Below are 19,545 nucleotides of genomic sequence, written 5' to 3'. Positions count from 1 at the left end.
TGGGGCGGTGGTGGGGGTGGAGGATCACGTTTCCGTGACAACGGCAACAACACTCACACTATCTGCGTGGAAGAAAGGCCTGGCCATCCACTTGCCATGAAAACTCTATGGATAGTGACAGTGGAACTGTCCATAGGGTCCCCATGAGTCGACACCAACTCGGCGACACTCATTCCATCCCCATCCTATACAGTACATTGTGCTTGTATATTACCATATTACGTTTTAAGATGGTGCATATTGAGTTAATTAGATTTTACATCTATAAAGTCAATTACTTTATATCACTTGCTGGCACAATTTGACTCTCCGTTTCTGTTCAAAAACTTATTTGCCAAGTTATTTGCAATATCCAACAAAGGCAGTTTCTGAAATCATTTCTTAGAAATACTGTATTTGGTTGTTTTTTAAATGTATACATGCTTTTTTATTATTGTAATCCAGCTAAATACCACTATCAATCAGTAACAGCTTTCTGTTAGCTAAAATCTACATAAACCTTTCAAAGAAATGAAGAGATTTGGATACCCGTACTATAAACGAACAACCAAATACACATAAGCACAAACCGTATGTACCTTAAGTAGTTTATGAAACTGTCACTACATCATGTTACTGCAAAATTTAACAAAATGTTTGCACAAAATGTATGTGTCAGACAAAAAATAAACCTTCTTGTCTGGCTTGTCCTCAGTAAGAATAATCTCAGCAAGTATTGATTTGTGATGGTGCTCTAATTCCTAAGGAAGAAATTTAAGTAGGTAATCAGACATGTGCTGTTTCAAATTCCCCTCAAGCTGCTAAGTTTAGAAATCTGGCAAGCTTCATAACATTTTTATGGTGCAGTTTATAATATTTCACTGTTAATTATTCCTCTGAATCCTAAGTAGAATTCTTTCCAGAAAGCAGGCGTCAAGCTATGTAAATTTACTTCTCATTTCTCAAACAGTGCTGTCATAGCCTGTCAAGCCACGAGCCCACTCCTTTCTGAATAATTACAAGCAAGGCCTTCTCACATTGAGGTTATTCAACAGGGAAATAAAACATTCTTCAAGCATTATTTTTAGACTGTTACTTTTTTGGGCTCTTCAATTGAAAGAATCAGATTCTTTTGGTGAAATTTTGCATTAGCAAATAACTGCTGAAATAGGTTTAGATCTCACTCCTAATTTATTTTTATAATATATATAATATATACTTTATCTTTTTTATAAGATTACCAGCCCCACTAGCTGCCCTTAGAAATGTGGCACATAAGTTGGATCCTGACAGGAGGATGACCTATTGCTGGAGTGTCGCATAAAAACACACATCTCTACACTGGAGACAGGTATATAAATACTTGACAAAATCTGGATGCATCATATTAGGAGGGCAGAAATAAAGCATGACAAAAAATTCCCTTAAGAGAGAATAAATGTTATAAAGGCTTCAACACAGGGTCTCACAAGTATATTTTATCGAGCCTATAATAAATTACATAAAAATGTTATACATCCTCCTAGAGTTATGGCTGTGTCTGCCACAAGGGGATAATAATAATATAAAAAAGAAGAAGTAGACTAGTTATGTAGCAGAACCCACAGAGACAAGGGGATGAATCATGCATCAGGAACTAACGCGTAGATTCAGGACCTAAGTTTTTGTCTTATCTGATTAATGGAGCTCAAGGAATTTAAGAAATTTGTTAAGGTACTGTGCAGTCGGTCGATTAGAGAAACAGGGCTTGACCTAAGAATCTCCTGGTAACAAAGACCAACTAGGAACACAGGAGCACAGAATACACAAAAGCTGTAGTTCTAATGTTCTCATAATGGCCAATCAAACCACCATTGACATGTGTTGGTGACAAACTAGTGAATATTGTATTAAAAAATTATCGAATTCAATTTAATTTGTCTTAGAAGGCTATTTTTCTTTAATTGTATTTTTATTCATATTGTCTTGATGATGTCATTGAGGACTTGACATACTACTGTACATAGACAGCCAGACGTTTCCGGTGTACAGAAGCTTGCTGCAGCTCTGGAACATGCATGCGAAATGTATGTGTATTTGTTCCTACTACCAGGGTGGATCACCTTGCGCTGATTAATTTGAATTTCATTTGCTACATGTCTGCCCACTGCATGACATTGATTCTTTTCATAAACTCACTCCCTCTATTTGTGTATCACTCACAAATTTAACCAATTCACTAACTATATCAGAATCTAAATTGTTGATACAGATCAGACAAAAAACATGGCCTCAGTTGAACTCTTGTGGCACATCACTTCTTATACCAGCCCAGTTAGTGGCTATGCTCCTTAAGATGACCTGCTGATTCCTGTTATATACTGTACAGTCAGCATACTGTATGTTACCATTATTTTTAGAATTATTAACATCAACAGTATTGCAAAACTGTTTAAAAAGGAGACATACAGTAGTGCTTTCTAGATGTGTAACACATAGTCTACTTCTTGATATTTCAGAAATGTTCTCATTGTTATAGATTAAACTAAATACATACTTCATACATTTTATTTTTTGGTGTGTGGCAAGGGCTTAGACTACATGAAAAACATTTGCATGATTCAATGAAGAGTCGGGATATTGCTTGTTTCCTTGGCTTAAAAGCAGTCCGCTAGTAAATCAAAAAGCAAAAATACAGCCTCGTAAAATGTTGTAACTAGGGAGTTTGTTTTTTTTATTTAGTAGACAAATAAAATCTTATTGGGATTATAAAAACATACTTCTAGTCTATAATGATCAGCTAAGCAAACAGAACACATAAAAAATTAACCCAAGTCAGAAAACAACCAAAAAAAAAACAATTAAAGAACAAAGGGAGAACTCATGCTAGTATATTTTTGAATGAACCAAAATGTTCCATTGTTAATGTGGTAAAATCTAAAAAGCTCATCATTTATACAGTATGTCTGCTCTTTAAAAGTGCATGTTTTTAACTACAGCCGAAATTCTTGTAGATCCCTTAACATAAGTTAAATTAAAAGCAGAAAAATGGTCAATACAGATAGCATTTACTATTAACCTATATATTACAACTATACTCATGCACAGTATTTTTTTACACATTTCTTAAGTCTGTGAATTGGAGATTGAATACCACAATATAAATAGTCTAGAAATTAGCCTATATAACACAAGACTCTTTATGCCACTACACAAACAGCACAAACAGGCTGAGTATAATCTTTCTTCTCCATGTTTCTCACACTTCAGCTCTGATTATAAAACAGTACAGTGGAAAAAGAGAACATTCTTACTATAACAAAAGAAACAAAACAGCACACTAGGTTTCCAAAACATTAGGAACCCCAATTCAAAAGAACCGATCTCAGCTTCAGGCAAAGCGCGATTGACTTGGGGAGGTGGAGACAGACTTCCATCACCTTCCCTGAACAGACCAAACCCCAGATCTCAATCCTTTTGAAACCTGGTGGAAAATGTGAAATGTGTGGTTCACTCCCCCCCAGAATTACATGCAGACGAGGGTGTTCCTGCTATAAGGATGAGATAGAATTGGGTTGCATCTGATGAGACCCTGTTGGATGACCAATGATAAGACTGGGCATTACATATTTGACTGATTTATGCCTACTTGCTAGTAGAGCTGCTCTTTCTGCTCCCAGAGGCCTAACATATTTTCCATGTGAGCTCCCAGGATTTGGGTTTAGGTTCAATTTGCTGTTATACACTTTTTCTCTGGTCTTGTTAACATGTCTAGTGCACTTCAATGCATGTTTACATAAGCTGCCCTGAATGAAAGAGAAACAGAAAAAAAAACTCAGCTGCTCCACGACGCTATGAGGATAACGTTACTTGAAGACTGTCAGGTCCTCTTATTCATTCGCACGTAAAGTAATACTTTGTTCTCAGGCTGATTAATGGAAGACTCATTTGTCAAATTCTCCTGCCAGGAGTCATCTCCTCGTGCAACTGCTGGAATGTGTGGCACACATATGGTAACACTGCACCTCTCCACAACTGGTACACTGCACATCAAAATAATTAAAATGAAATGCTTACATGTCCTAAAAGTACAAGACTTTGACAATACCCAAAGCATAACATTAATGCACTAACGGTGCTCGACTTTGCTATGCTGGTTTTTTAGTCTTTCACTGTACTGTATGTAACACAGTTAGTGTTGCACCAAATAGAATATAAATATATTTTTATATAAAAAGGATTTGTCTCAGCAGCATCACCAAATGTTTTTTTTTCTTACATTTGGGAATGTAAGCATTTCTTGCTGTACATCTGTATTTATATACTGTAGATGTTCAAGTGGCAAACCTGCACCCTAGGGGGAGTCTTGAGTGAATTAACCTGCGGGATGAGTGGCCCCCTCCCTTGAATCATCATCCATTTTGGGTTATGGAAGGTACTGAACAATCTTTGTTCCATCCAAAGTTTTTTTTTATAATGATGTATTTACAGCTCTTTTAAGGAGAGGTAATCCTCTTCTTACCAATGGGGATGCTTCATTTAACAAAAGATATATCTGTTAATACGGGGGACACTGCTCTCTTAATGTGATCACTGTATTTGCTGCCTTACCAAATATGTGTGCTTAACAGTGGGTCTGTCTGCCTCTAGTGGTATTTAAACCTTGCAAATTGATGCGTTATTCTACTAGATATTTACAAATGCTGATGGCGAATATATTATTAAATTAAATATTGAAAAAAGGTACCCACTTTCAATAGCCACTTTCTGAACTGCCCTTCCTGTTTTTATATCCTCGACACACTGCCTGTAAACTCCTGAACCTTGTCTCATGCTGCCTTCAGTGTTGTCCCAGAGGTATATGTACCAACACCCATGTTTTGCAAGGTTACTTACAGTAGATCAGCTTTCTTTCCCCTAGCACAACACACACAGGAAAAGGCCTGATCTGCTACTAATCTGTGAGTACTAGCATGCGACATAACACATATTGAGCTATCTCTCTACTTTAGACAAGATGGGTCATGTTGATGGATCATTCTCTAATTTTTGGTGAGGGTAGTGTTCAGCAGAAAACTTCATCTGCCAGTATTGCATTCCACAGATATCTTTAGTACTTACTTGTTGCAAACAATTCCACACTAGAGTATTTATTTTATCTAACTAAAGGAAGCTAATGACTTCCATTTATAAGCGTACACAGTTTAATAATAATAATAATTCCTTAAACTTACATAAGGCTTTCCTGAACACTCCACTCAAAGTGCTTTACAGGTAATGGGGTCTCCCCTCCACCACCACCAATGCGCAGCCCCACCTGGATGATGCGACGGCAGCCATAGTGCACCAGTACACTCCCCACACACCAGCTCTCAGTGGGGAGGGGAACAGAGTGATGAAGCCAGTTCATAGATGGGGATTATTAGGAGGCCATGATTGGTCAGGGGGTAATTTGGCCAGTACACCGGGGGTTACACACCTACTTTTTTCGAGAAACACCCTAGGATTTTTAATGACCACAGAGAGTCAGGACCTCGGTTTTATGTCTCAAGCGAAGGACCGCCCTTTTTAAAGTAAAGTGTCCCTGTCACTAAACTGTGGCATTAGGACCACACATACCGCAGGGTAAGCGCCCCTTGCTGGCCGCACTAATACCTCTTCTCCCATCCAGTTATTGGCCAGGCTCACACCTGCTGAGCTTCAGTGGGCTGCCCGTTGTGAGTTGCAGGGTGATAAGGCTGCTGATTTAGTTTTTAGAAGCCAACTCATTGCCTGCTGTAAGCCTGCACTTGCAGACACTCACCTCCTTTGGTGCAACGCTTCTTCTGTACCGTGCACTTCCGACTTTCTGTTTCCGGAGCGCACAGCGACGGGTCGGCGCTGGCTGGCTGCAGTGGCTCCCTGCTTCTGCTCTGAGTGCCCTTCCTGAAGCCACAGTTCCGGCCCTTCTTTGTACAGGATCCCCAGGGCCCCCACTCCCCCAGCTCACACTGGGCTGTCAGACACAGGAGAGACACAGACAGACTGGTTGGAGATCTTGTGCAGCGCACAATGCCATAGATCTCGTTTCACATTTATATTTACAAACAAGAAAACATCATTTGCCCGATGTCAAAAGAAGTGTGCTGAATAGTAGGAGGAGGCAAGACATCTCGGCTACTTTTCCCAGAGGATGATGAATGGTCAGGACTGACATTTAAGAGCCAAGAAGGTGAGGCTTCTGGATCTGCAGGGTCTGCTGGAGTGAGTTGCACCAATGGGAGAATAACCTGAATGAGCGAGATGCATTCTATTATATTTAATGTTATGGAATTGCATAGGATCAGACTAGAGGATCATCAGAATTTGAATAAGATCCTAGGGAACAGTCAGCATAGATTTAGAAAAGGCAGGTCTTTAATAATTGACCTGTTAGACTTCTCTAACCATGAAACAACAGTATCAAAAACACATTCACAGAGCATATAAAAGGGTATATTTACATTTTCAGGCTTTTGAAGGTATCTCATAAAAGCTTAAAACTGCAAATGGAAGGAGTAGAAAGTCTAATAAGATTGGGTTGTCTCAAATCTTACCATTTGAGAAAATCACTTTGTGACTTTTTGGACAAATTCATGGGCATCAATATAAATATGAATACAGTGACAACCAGAGAATATTATAATTTATTCCTTGGATTTTAATAATATAATATTATTCTCTTCCATATATGTGAGGCATTTAAAATCTAGGTACTGTATGTGTAATAACATTCCTACAGTGGAGGTTAAGAAATATTTCACAGGTAAATTAACTAAATGTTTAAATTGAGCTGCTCACAGACATTAGAGAGCAAATATTTTTCCCCAATGGAAAAGAGATTAATAAGAGAAGAACAAGTCTGAAATAATTTCAAATTACCAAGGGCCAGTTCAAGATTAAGGTTTTAAAACAAATAAAGCTGGTTCGTTTGTGGAGAATATAGGAAAACACTGTCAGTCCCCCCCTAAATTACATTCCAATTGTTCCTGATTTTATTTACAACTTAGAAATACTGTACATGCTCCATCTGATTTTCTTCACAATTCAAAATAATTGTATCTGGCTAAGTTTTTTTAATCAAAAGGAATTAGAACATTTCTTCTAAAATGCTCTGGTGAGACATCAATTTTATGATTAAAAAGGAGAAGTTGACAGTGCCAAAACAATATAAATGTGAAAAGAATAAGTGATAAGACTACAGAGGTATCCAGTAAAATGGGGAGAGAGGAGTGCCAAAGTATGTCAGATACAAATGCAGATTTTCCACTGTGCCAAATGACTGAAAAATTAAATATGGTTTCAAATACTAATGTTATTAGTCCAGTATTTGCTTACTTCTGACATAAATATTTTAAAAGAAATCAATACTTTTTAACTCCCACGGGCTTCCATCCAAGATGGGTTCACAAAAATTAAGACCAGCCGGAAAACTGTACTGAAACATTAAATGCAGCCCTGATGTTACTCCAACACTTTCACAAAGTACTCCAGTTCCAGTCACCCTTTTAACCATTGTATCTGTAAGCCTTTCTTTACTTCCTGCTCTTCTGGAAGAACAGTCAATTTCCCCCTCAATTATGCATTTAAATGTTTCTCATTTAAATGTTTAAATGCATCTCTAACACTTGCTTGGCAAGATGCAGTCCTAAATCCAGAAAAGTTGCTAAAAAAATAAACAAGATTTATTTATTCATTTAAAATTCACCATACTTTAACTAGAAAGACAATTTCAGATTAAGATCTGTTTTTCAGGAAGGCTAGGGTCTGTGAGTGGAACAGTTTATGACTCACGTAAAGGTAGGACTTCAGCAAGGCCTTCTATAAGCAGATTTTGGATTTGACAGTAGCACTGGAGTAAAAAAACCCTGATTTTAAGAATAGCACTGTGGGGTTACTAGTACCCACAGTGTGTAATGTACTCAATGCCTCAGTCACACAGCTACCCCTTCAACAGCTGAAAAGTGTCCTATGCTGGAAAATGTTGAGTCTGGAGCTAACATTGGAGATGAAACAACACCACCACCTACTTATCCACCAATTCCACTTCCTTTTCAGCAGCAACATGCTTTCCAGCTTTCCCATCTTCCATCCAAGAACCCTTGCTAAACTTCTATGATCTGACTAGATCAATATTCAGGGTGCTATGGCTGATATTCAATCACAGTTCATCAGTCAAGCAATCACTATGGGAAACAATCTCCATTACTTTCAAGTATTGATGGACTTTCTTCCTATTCATGTCCTGTGTATGACAAAACCTGAGGAACTAGCCAGGGAAACACAGGCAGAAAATGTGTGAGGCACAGGTTTTTGGGGAAGGTAGTTTTGTGAGTCCTTGAGTCGAAGCAGAGAGCTGCAGCAGACTCACCCACACTGGTGCACTCCATGGTTCCATTTGGGGTGGTGAACCCATCTGGGCAGCTGGAGTAGCATCGCCCTCTGTGTAAATATAGTCCTTCCTTACATTTTGTGCAAAAATTTCTACTGAAGCATGCCTCACAGTTGTCTATTTTACATTCTGAAAGAAAGAGAAAAAGACAGCACAATGTCAATACTCAGCACAGCCAATATTTACAGTCATGGGCAAAGTCTGGCTTTCTGTTTGCTCTTTAAAATGGGAGGTGTGAGAACTTTTGACCTTTTCAAAACAAAAACATTTCTACGGGACATGAAGTTTAATATGTATATTTTACCCGATGTTGTTTCATGATTTAGTGCTTTCTCATCTCTGAAAGTCAGCGCATAAGACTGTAGCATAACTAACAGAAAATCTCATATCTTATTTCACCAATAATGTATTTTTCTTCAATTGGTTTTCAAGATTATGAGGTAATACCAAATCTGTCCTAGCCATACACAGGGTCATGGGGGAGCTGGAGTCAGTCTCCGAAAGCAATGGGCGCAAGGCAGGATGCACCTTGGACCAGACACCAGTCTAATGCAGGACACACGTACAGATACAAACACAAACACTCACAAGGGGGAAAGTTTTCCTAGAAGCCAATTAACTTACCAGCATGTTTTTGAACTGAAACCAGAGAACCAAGAGGAAACCCAACAGAGTATCTGACTAGGTCTAAGGTTGTACTTATAGATTATCGTAATATAAATATAAAACCAATTAAAAGATAAGGCAACCTATTTTGATCACTGAGGCAATTGGCAAATACAAACACAAAACATTTGGTGCCTGATTACTATACCTAGTCTGTATGACCTGCAAAACATTTCTATGACATTGTTATGATCAATATAGTAATATTATGCACACTTTCTGAAATAATCACACTCTAGATATATGGATTGCTTTGCTGGGACAGTATAGTGCTCTCAAAAATTCATTACTGATCCACACAGCATAGTTTCCCTCTGTAATTGTGCTATCTGACTTCTGCACGTCAACACATATTGATATTAATGCAATGTCACTCAGGAACCGATTACACTATTATTATCTCTCTTTCTGTAAACTCACTGGCCAAAACATTAGGAACCCCAACAAATATTGTATTGCACCTTATTTGAGATCTGGGGATTGGTCTAGTCACTGTTCTGAAAAAGCGAAAACAATGGAGATGGAATGGAAAGTCTTTCTCATTCTTCTCAAGCTAGACACACATAAAGATAGTATTGGGTCTCACAGTGGGAGAAGGTGTTAGAAATCTACCACAGCTTTCATAACTCATATAACTAAGAGTTTGAAAACTTCAGATCACAGCATAGATGCAATATAGTAATGAAGTTAAATATTGCCAGCATGTTACAATAGCTCAGATTTATGGGTTATTATCACAATTTTGTATAAAAAATAAGGCAACTAGAGCCGTTACGTATACTCCATACAGAACTAGGACACAGTGAGGTGCAGAACCTTGGAGAGCAGGCACAATTTATATCAGCAGAAAAGGTTAGGTGTGAGTGTGACTTGGGAATTACAAACCCCAGAAATCACAGCACTCAAAAAGGAAATAAGAAAAAAAAGGAAATAAACCCTAATAGAACCAATGGACAAGTGCATAGGCCAACACAAGAGACCACCTAACAAGGGCTTGGTGTCTGTGAGCAGTACTGTATACAGTATATCCCACCATTAAAAGATGCCCTGAAACATTCCTCTCCCGAACAAGGAGAGACGATACATGGAGTACAGAGTACAACACACTGGGATTACATTCATAAATGTCATTTTAGCCAAGCCTGGGTATTCTTGAGCAGAAGGGAACTGGATTAGAATATATAAAACAATATATTACATGTAATATACAGTTTGGGTTATCATAAATAAGGGTTCAATGGATATGCTGTGATACTGATATATTAACTGACAGTCCACAGCCTCTCAAACACAGTATGAACAATGAAAATCCACCTATAGTATATCTGGGCTCCCCAGTGTATCAACAAGCAAGGGCACAGGTGCGGTACAGGCTGAGCCCCATAGTGAAGACACTGTTGTATTGCTGTATGTGTTGTATTTCTAGGCATGTGACCAAGGGATGATGAAAATAGGATGGTTTTCCAGAGCTGTCAGTGACAGCTGCATCGTTCCTGCTACTGATGCTCTCCCTCTCCTTCCAGGCACTCAGGATCAGACTGCTTTTCTACAGAAAGCCTGCATCATTGACCCTTGCTGGTTCGAGACTTGTGCTACACTTGTAAAATCTCTGGGAAGTTATACATTTAAAAAAGTAAAAAAAAAAAAAACATCAGTGATGACATGGCATGATGAGACAGGAAATGTACCTGACGTTTTTTAAAATAAAGACCAAGAATGATTCTAAGACAAGAGAATCTAAAACGTCAAGGATACCTGCCAGCTATTTAGGTTAATTACTTAATTAATTACTTCAATTGAAATCGCTTTCAAGTGGTTTTATTTTATTAAGAGATTTTTTAAGGCATCTGATCAATATTAAATGTATCTACAATACACAGGTGGGGAGTTTCATGCTAAAGCATAATGTAACGACTGGAAGATGGTCTTCACACCACTCTAACAAACACCACGCTAAAAACAGACTTAAAATTAAGTCTTCAACCAGAGGATACATGACTTCTAAGAAATGTATATTAGAAGCATTGAATTGTATTGCATTGGAGTCATTATACTCCAATTTGTATGTTGGTACAGTATATCTAAAGCAAATAAGCAGGAGAGAGTTCAGAGCAATGATCTATTTATCTTTTCACTTATGAGGCTCCTCCACACAGGCCTAGATTCTAAAGTTAAAACCACAGATGCATACTAACCACAAGTGCTTGTATGCATTTTGTCATGTCAACCCAAAATAATAAAACTGAGGTCCAGCTCAGATAAATTATTTTTTTACAACTGTTTTCATTTAATCTCAATATTTGTCTTGCTCTAAAGGAACAGACATTGGAAACAGATTCCTAGTGAAATCCACTTAGTATAGCCAGAATAACCACTACAGTGCAAACACGAAGATGAGGACATTTTACATTAAGGCAAAAAAAAAGATATTTCACTGTGACTCTGCAGTTTGAATACTAAGGAGTGGGGAAAAATGAAGGGAAATAATTTCTGGGTTAGCTTTTATTTGGTTAAATAAAAAAAACAAACACATTTAGTTGCTTAAACAACCTTCCTGTGATAAGCTGGCATATACCAAATATACCAAAACCTTATTGTGATTCAACAATTTGCAGTGATAATGATGTAAGATTTTTACATTTCTATATCACATAAACAAAAAGCACATTAAATGACTAGTGTTACAAACTTAATGGGAATCTTGTAGACATTACCCGAGCTGTCTATTTTGACGGTACCGTCTTCACACAAAAAAGAGCCCACTCCACTCGCTTACTGTATGCACACCAGCAGTGAAATACTGTAGATCCATTTTTTTCTCTCGAGTGCGACCTGAGCTCTTTACACAACAAGGGTATGGAGTGTGCTCACACATAAACCATCAGTCAAAGAAAAGAATGTGAGGGTACTTACTGGTACATTTGTTCATATCTGGATTTCGAACTCCAAAATACCCCACAGGACACGATGCTAAGCAAACTCCTGTTTGCCTGATGTCATTTCGCTCCAGGAGAATGAAGAGTCGGGGCAAACACTTCAGGCACCCATTGTATTCTGAGCATAGCTCACACCCCCTCGAACAAGAAGGGGGCACTTCAGTACTTACTGAAAGAAAGGAGGACAAATATCAGCGTACCATCATACAACTTAATTAAAAACACTGAGGTCCTTCAGCTCACTGGCTCTCATATATAGCTTTGTTTCTCACTTTCTGTCTGTACTTCAAACACTAAAATCCAATAACCCAGAATTATTAACTTAATGAAGCTGGCTTCACAACTGACCAGAAAAATCTGAATCCATTTTTGGTCAAAGAACTCTGCTCATGATGTTAGGAATTTAGATTTTGGAGGGTTTCATTTATATTTAATCTGTTGCTTGATTTCTAAAGTCACATCGTGGTCACTGTTTAACATTTAAGTCAAAACTATTCTTTGTTTTTTTTTTAATCAATAAACCTCTCCTAGGTTTACTGAGCTTTAGATTGGTATTTATCCTTTTCCAATGATGTCTCATTGTGTTGAATAACAAATGATGGATATGCTTTTTAAAGTGAATATTTTTATGATTTAATGTTAATTCACATGACAGTATATTTTTAATTTTCTTCTTTGAACTGTTTCTTGCAGAAAAGACAAGACGAAGACAATTAGCCCGTACTAGTTTTTTTGGTTGCAGGTAGCTAACTGATCTGTAAATCTCATTCAGACATTCCTTAAAACAAAAAAAGAGTATTTTTTTTTCATGTTCTCATTTCCCTGTAGTTTCCACTTGTATCCTCTGGTTCTCGTGATTGACCATGCTGACTTTTCATTGCTTTTTAGGAAATCAAATTTGGTCCCCCTGCAATCTAAAATATTTAAGTTCTTTTAACCTTCTGCTCTGGGACATACAGTACCTTCAATCCTAGAAATGTATCAGGCTGCTCTGGTGCATTGTACAAATTAAATGGGACATCTTTCAATTTATATTCTGCACTTTAACTATACATAGTGGCATTCTGTTAGTCATTTTATTATTTCACATTGTACAGAAGACAAAAATCAGCACCTTTTAACCATGTTGTTGAAGCTATTTCCAGAGCTGACTGGAGGATATCTTGGACCTATTACAGTAGCTACTTGCAGTCAAATAACATAGATGGGCTGAATGGCTTCCCATCATAACCTTTCTTATTTCATGCTCCCATGATGGTGGTTCTGAAGGTTACAAGAGTAACAAATCATTAAACATAACAAATCTTAACTATTACACTTCCTCACATGTAACCTAGATTAGATCTTCTACATTTCTACTCTATCTTTGAAAATGGATGGCTTTTTCCTTTGGTTCAGAATTCTCCAGTCTGATGTTATCAGTTGGTTTATTTGATGATATACAGCAATGACTGTGGTTTACTTTCAGTAGATACAACATTAAATATAGAGGCTTGACTTTTTGAATGTTCTTGATGTAGGCTGCTGCTGTACTCTCTACCACTTCCTTGTGTATTAAGTTTTATACGGAATGAGGTTTTTGTGAACCACAGGTTTGTCTACAGCATGTGCAAAAACCCAGGTTTACTGTAGGTGTAGTGAAATTAGATCTTTGTGTAGGACATCTCTGGTTCTGAGGGAGGCTACAAGGAAAGCCAAAGCAGAATAATAGTAATAAAAATAGGAGAATATGACAGTACCAATGCATTTCATACAGTAGTAAATCAAGGACTGTCATTCCCCACAACTTAAAACCCTAAGGAAGAAGGAAAGTAGGCTTTTTGCCAGGATAATTTGCAGGAAATGGTCAAATAATAGAAACATTCTGTGCAAGATTATTGTACTGTATATACTGTATATTATTTTGAGAGGTGGAAGCTTTAAGGTGGTAAGTTGTAAGGTCTCATGTAGGATCAAATTTAGTCATGGTTTTTGGTTTTAATAATTGAATTAAAATTTAATTTAGTCATGGTTTTTGGCTTGAATAATTTTGACATTCTCTAAAAAAAAAACTCTACCGCTTTGCTTTTTATAATAAATCTTAATCTTGTGTGTGCCCACACCACAGCCTACACACAACCTGGGGAGTCCTCAGTCTATTCTCAAGGGACGGGTCTCACAGTGCCTGAAAATGTGATGAGATGAAATCACTGAGTTTGCGGGATCAATCTGGATGAGTCAGAAGACATTCTCACAGACAAACCTTTCCACATAAAAGAGGAATAGGAAAACGTATAGGCCTGAGTACGTAAGCATCAACATAAAACACGTAATGAAGGAGACTAATACTGCAGAACCTCAAAGCTCGACTTTGCAATTGGTGATATTTGACGCCAGAAGACGAAAAGGTTTGTGATATAACATACACACAAAACTTACTGAAGATTTTACGATCACATACACGAATGATTGATTACTGTGAAACCCCCTTCTGAAATCAAAACTGAATAAAAAAAAACTCCTGTAGCAATAACATTTGAAGGAAACACACAAAGGGGAGAAGAACAGAAAAGGTGAGGAATAGGTTATTTGTCATATATACATGAACATTTAGTGTCTTATTCACTCCATTCTCTTGTGACATGCACAGCACGACAGACAACACCACAGAATGTACTCTGTACATTAAATAACAGTAAATAATAAATGACAATCACAGCTGACCTTCATGCACATGATGATGCATAATGAAGATACATATCTTGTTTCTAGGCAGTCTTGTACTGATGAGACATTTATTAAGATTTATCAGTGCTGTATTTCACTTAAATGCTAAATATATTGAAACCAGGAAATCATCTGTCATGTAGTCTTGAAGGTAAGGTGGGTATTAAAATGGTAATTTACTTTCCAAAGCAATAATCCAAAGCAAAGTTCTAAGATACCTTGTATGAAGTCCCATTAAAAGCTGTTAAAGCATTAACAGCATCCTTATCAAAAATAATCATAACTGCAACCAAACATTTCAATTAGATTAGCTGCACGAAAGTCACACTTAGCAAACTACTGTATAACTACTGTATAATGTAGTTAATCATACTGGCAGTTAATCATAAAAGGCATAATTATCTTATTTTACATTTGCCAATGAAGCACTGACACTGCACTGATACTGTAGCAGTAGTCTACCAAATTGAAACTTATATTCATCTCCTTGGATGACAATGTTAAATTTCCTCCTTAGATACAGATACTGTACATCTTAAAATCAATGATTGCTATGAAAAAAAGAAATGATCATGGTTTTTTTCCAAAACTGCAGGAAATAGTTTTAATGAGAGAACACACTTGAATATGGTTCTTCTCGCATGATACCTCTCAGTTTAAAACAATGTGAAGAGTAATTCAGAAACAGCTATTTTGAGGTAACCCCACTATCACTGATTTTGCATATACAGTAAGTGTTGAGCAATCATTAGTGCACAGTGTTTTACAAAGGTTTCTGCTTTGTATAGCAGAGTGCCAGACTGGTTTACCACAACACTCTCAGAATGAGTCAGTTGTTCTGGAAGACATTTTAGCAGGATCAACTTAATTGGCATGACATTAATGTGGGCAGGAAAAATTTTACAAGTAACCGGATAGAAAACGCATAATACAGCATAAAACACAATTTCAAATAGCTTTGCACTGTGAAGCTTTGCATCAGTGTTGCAGTTGAAACTTTTAAGACTTGTGCAGTAAAAGATTCAGTGTTTAATATTCATGCAAATTTGTATTATTCCAGGACAAAATATCAGGTATGAGGAACTGACTAGTGGTTTAGTTCCTAAAGTTAACAGTGGTAGTTAAGTTACACTAAAACTTGCGGCAATAAAACCAAAGTCTACTGTATATGCAAACTCTCTGTTCTTTGAGCACAATGGTACTGATCATGGATTGGCAATAGGACAATATATTGTTGTAGACAGCATTACATTAATACATCATGTAGCTAAATACTACTGTTGTTAAATACAGTATGGTAAACAATGAAATATGCTCAGAACAATTTTCCAGTTTTGAGTGATTACCATGGAGGGTTTGGGGAAAGATTTATATTATCAGAGCAGCAGGTAAACCAGGCATAACACCATACTGTATGTCTAAGCATGAGACCAGGTCTATTCAATGCACACTACTAAACTGTACATATTTTACTTAACTACAGAATTGCAGTAAATCCCATATCCCCTAGCTAACTGTAAGTGTCATTATTATGCCATGGTAACAGCCTGAAGGACCCTTTGTATGGCAAATGTCATGAGAATTTTACATTGAGCTAAGCCTATTCACTGATTAAAGTCAGATTATTAACTTCCTACATGATTTGTATAACATTATAACAACCTCTGAACTTAAAACACTTTCATAGATACCTAGAAATTACACAGAACAATGATTTATACAATGTACTTCAGTTAATCACAGCATATGAATTTATTTAAGAATTTGTGATTTCCTACAGACCTAAAGTGCCTATATTGTATATAAATAAGTAAATGAAACTGAATAATCAATAAAAAAACAAATATAATATGGGTTTTTCAACAGATATACAGTTAGTACTCATGCCACCTAATATAAGTCACTCATTAAAAATAGCTGCACATTCAAACCTGAGCAGACATTTGCACACTATCAGATTACCAGTTCCTAAAATGTATGTTAAGGTCGATTTTCACAAAAATAAGGTCGAAGTTTCACAAATAACAGCTAATCATTAATTGAAGGTCTTATGAAACACATTACAAATAGCCCATTCTAAATATAGTGCATTCTTTGAGTGGCATTTTTTTATGCAAAGGAAAATGTTAAGGTTAATTCCGTGGCGAGATGTTTTTCAGTGCGGAATTAACCTTCACTTGCTCCTTTGCAGCCAACACACTCTGACGCAGCTCCCCACTCGAACATTTTTTTTAATTACACATTAAAGTCCAAGCAGCCCAAAAAACAACAAACATTTCCTCTCGTGCAATTTCTATATATTGCCTAAATAGAGAGAAACCCAAAGTATGTGTACAAAGCAAAAAGAATGTTAAAAGTGGCATTTTACAGGCTTGGTTTTGGAAGTTAGGGGTCTTGTTTGTTTTTCTTCGACAGGGGATATCCCTCACACTTCATCGACAAGGCCTTCAAATGGGCAAGAAACAGCCCTCAGAACATCAGCCCCAAGAGGAATTCCCTCAAGCAGAACCACATTCCACTGGTCTTCCCCTTTCTTATTCCCAAGGCCATTACATACAATGTCTCTGTTTTACAAAACGATTCTTCAGCTGGACCCTTTTCACCCAGAAATGAATACCACTGACCTCCTAATCCACACCCCACTCTTTGCCCACAGTTCCCTTAACCACTCACAGCCAATATCCACACCAGCACCTTTTTCTGTAACCTAAGCCACTGCAAGACACGCAAAAATATATTCTGAAGCCCCTCTGGCCATTTCAGGATCAAACTACTGTAGGAGCATCATGCTTGCCCTGCAATCTTATTTACAGCAGAAAAACAGAAAATAAAAAAGACTGCCTGACTTTTTCATGGAAGGATGAAAGAATCTTCAAAGCTAAAGTTTGCGCTGTTAGCTCCCCTATCCATGATTGCACTGACCTTACCTCACCTTATTTGGGGTTCATCAGTACAGCACAGCCAGGTCTTGTCACTTCTGTTTTTACTGTTTAAAAGAAGCAAAGTCCTTAATATAGTCTTTTCATCCAGAAGGGCGCCTTTAGCTGAACAAGGACAACTTGTTCAAGGAAAACAAGGACAGACTGATAGAAACAGGAGCATGGCAAAGGTGCAATAGATGTATACACACCAATACCAAAATGTTACAGATTGGTACGTTCCAGGAAGGCAGCACAATGGTGCAGTGGTTAGCACTGCTGCCTCACAGTGCTGGGACCTTCTTGGGGTGGGTGTGTACAGTTCATATGTTCTCCCTATATGTTCTGTAATGAAGTAAAATGTGTTCATGTGGGTTTCTCCAGGTGCCCCGTCTTCCTCTCTCAGTCCAAAGACAAACTGGTAGGTTACTCATCTTCTGGGAAAATTGTGATGTGAATATGGTATGTGCCTGTCTGTGTGTACCCTGCACAGACACACATCCAGCCCAGGTGTAGTATCCTGCCCAGGGAGTATCCTGCCTTGGGGTGCTTCTTGCCAGGACAGACTACGCCCCCCAGCGATCCTGAATTGCATAAGGTGGTTAGAAAATGAATGCTCCCTAAGGAGTGACATCTCCTGTCACAAGTAGTGGTAATGTTTTAATATACTATACAGTATATGGTATGTCTCATTATTCCAGAGGCCTGTAAAGTAGTAGCAGACTAGACCTTTTCACAGCATGTTGCCCTATTGCAAAGATGGGTAGATGTGGACAACCTTACAAAAGGTATGATTGTCTTTCAGCTGCATTAACTGCTGTTGGCATCTGTGGATAGCAGGAGGAATGTGATGTCTTACACACACCCACTAAAATTGTAGCATTTAATTTGGGTGGATCTAACAGGTATTGGAGATACCTTTTTTTTACTGTAGCAGTGTATATACAGTACACACACTTATGTTTGTATCTAAAGTATGTAATATAAACCAAACAACATGTTTTATACCCTGTGTGCTAAGTCATTGAAAAGAATGTGTACTATAAAAGACATTGTGATCTAAAATTGGAATTTTATTATAGTTTTCCTAAATGAATGGGATGAAGGGAACGTAATGTTAGTTACTAAATTATTAAAGCATGAAAACATAAATACAAAACATTATGATATTATAAATGCTTCCTAAACCACAAAAATGTGTGAAATGTAAAGACTAACATATAGGAAAAACAGATCATTAAGGACATCTGCTCTTAGATCCAATTTTTCTTCCTGGAATCCTTAAATTTTAGATGTGAAGACAAGCGTTCAACATGCACACTATCTTTACTTAGTGAGGACAGTATCATTATATGAATTGCACAAGTAGGGGCTATAATATTGCTACCATTTCTGACCTTCACTTTTCAATGTTCAGTCCTGAAATCGCAAGGCAGTGTGCTTGAGATGTTCTTCATAGAGGCAAACGGTTCTGTTATTCATAAGTATATAGTGGATTGTATTAAAACTGAATTGGAATCAATCATGTAAACAAGTATACAAACAAGTCTGTTGCACAACCAGACTCATTCTCTTCATAGCTTTCTCCACCAGGCTACGTGTTCTGACTGAAATTAGAAGCAGTGCAGCTGCTCTAAGGTTTGCATTGATTCTTATTTTTATCTTTTGGAATAAAAGTCAAGAACAACCATTTCTTGAAGAGCGTCTTCAATAAAAGAGCTATGGTAAATACTGTATTTATACCATACAGTTTTAAGATGCCTGTTTTGATAAAAATGTTATTTAACAAAGAGAACACCATATTAAAAAAATCAATTGCATTTTTTTTCCAGTGCCATTATCCAAAAATGGAAAATTATCAGTAACTGGTTCATTTTACAAAGGCTCACACAAGCAAAGATTCAGTAAGACTGAGCCCACAGAATGCACAAAAAGTACACCCCAATAAAAC

The 19,545-nt window shown here is 37.3% G+C and overlaps 1 protein-coding gene across 1 annotated transcript in view; it reads right to left on the bottom strand.

Annotated features, from left to right (window-relative positions):
- rspo1 (R-spondin 1) overlaps positions 1-19,545 on the bottom strand; it is a 58,952-nt gene that overhangs the window by 7,607 nt on the left and 31,800 nt on the right. The window contains exons 3-5 of the mRNA XM_088603151.1: positions 11,948-12,139; positions 8,348-8,497; positions 5,762-5,953 (exon numbers count right to left, since the gene is read on the bottom strand). Of these exons, the coding sequence (XP_088459277.1) occupies positions 5,762-5,953; positions 8,348-8,497; positions 11,948-12,139 (534 nt within the window). The remainder of the gene's footprint in view (positions 1-5,761; positions 5,954-8,347; positions 8,498-11,947; positions 12,140-19,545) is intronic.

The sequence above is a fragment of the Lepisosteus platostomus genome, chromosome 13 (assembly GCF_059453375.1).
Source record: "Lepisosteus platostomus isolate fLepPlt1 chromosome 13, fLepPlt1.hap1, whole genome shotgun sequence".
NCBI classification, from domain to species: domain Eukaryota; kingdom Metazoa; phylum Chordata; class Actinopteri; order Semionotiformes; family Lepisosteidae; genus Lepisosteus; species Lepisosteus platostomus.
Note: the sequence above shows the minus strand (reverse complement) of the source record. Positions and strands in the feature narration are given on the sequence as shown.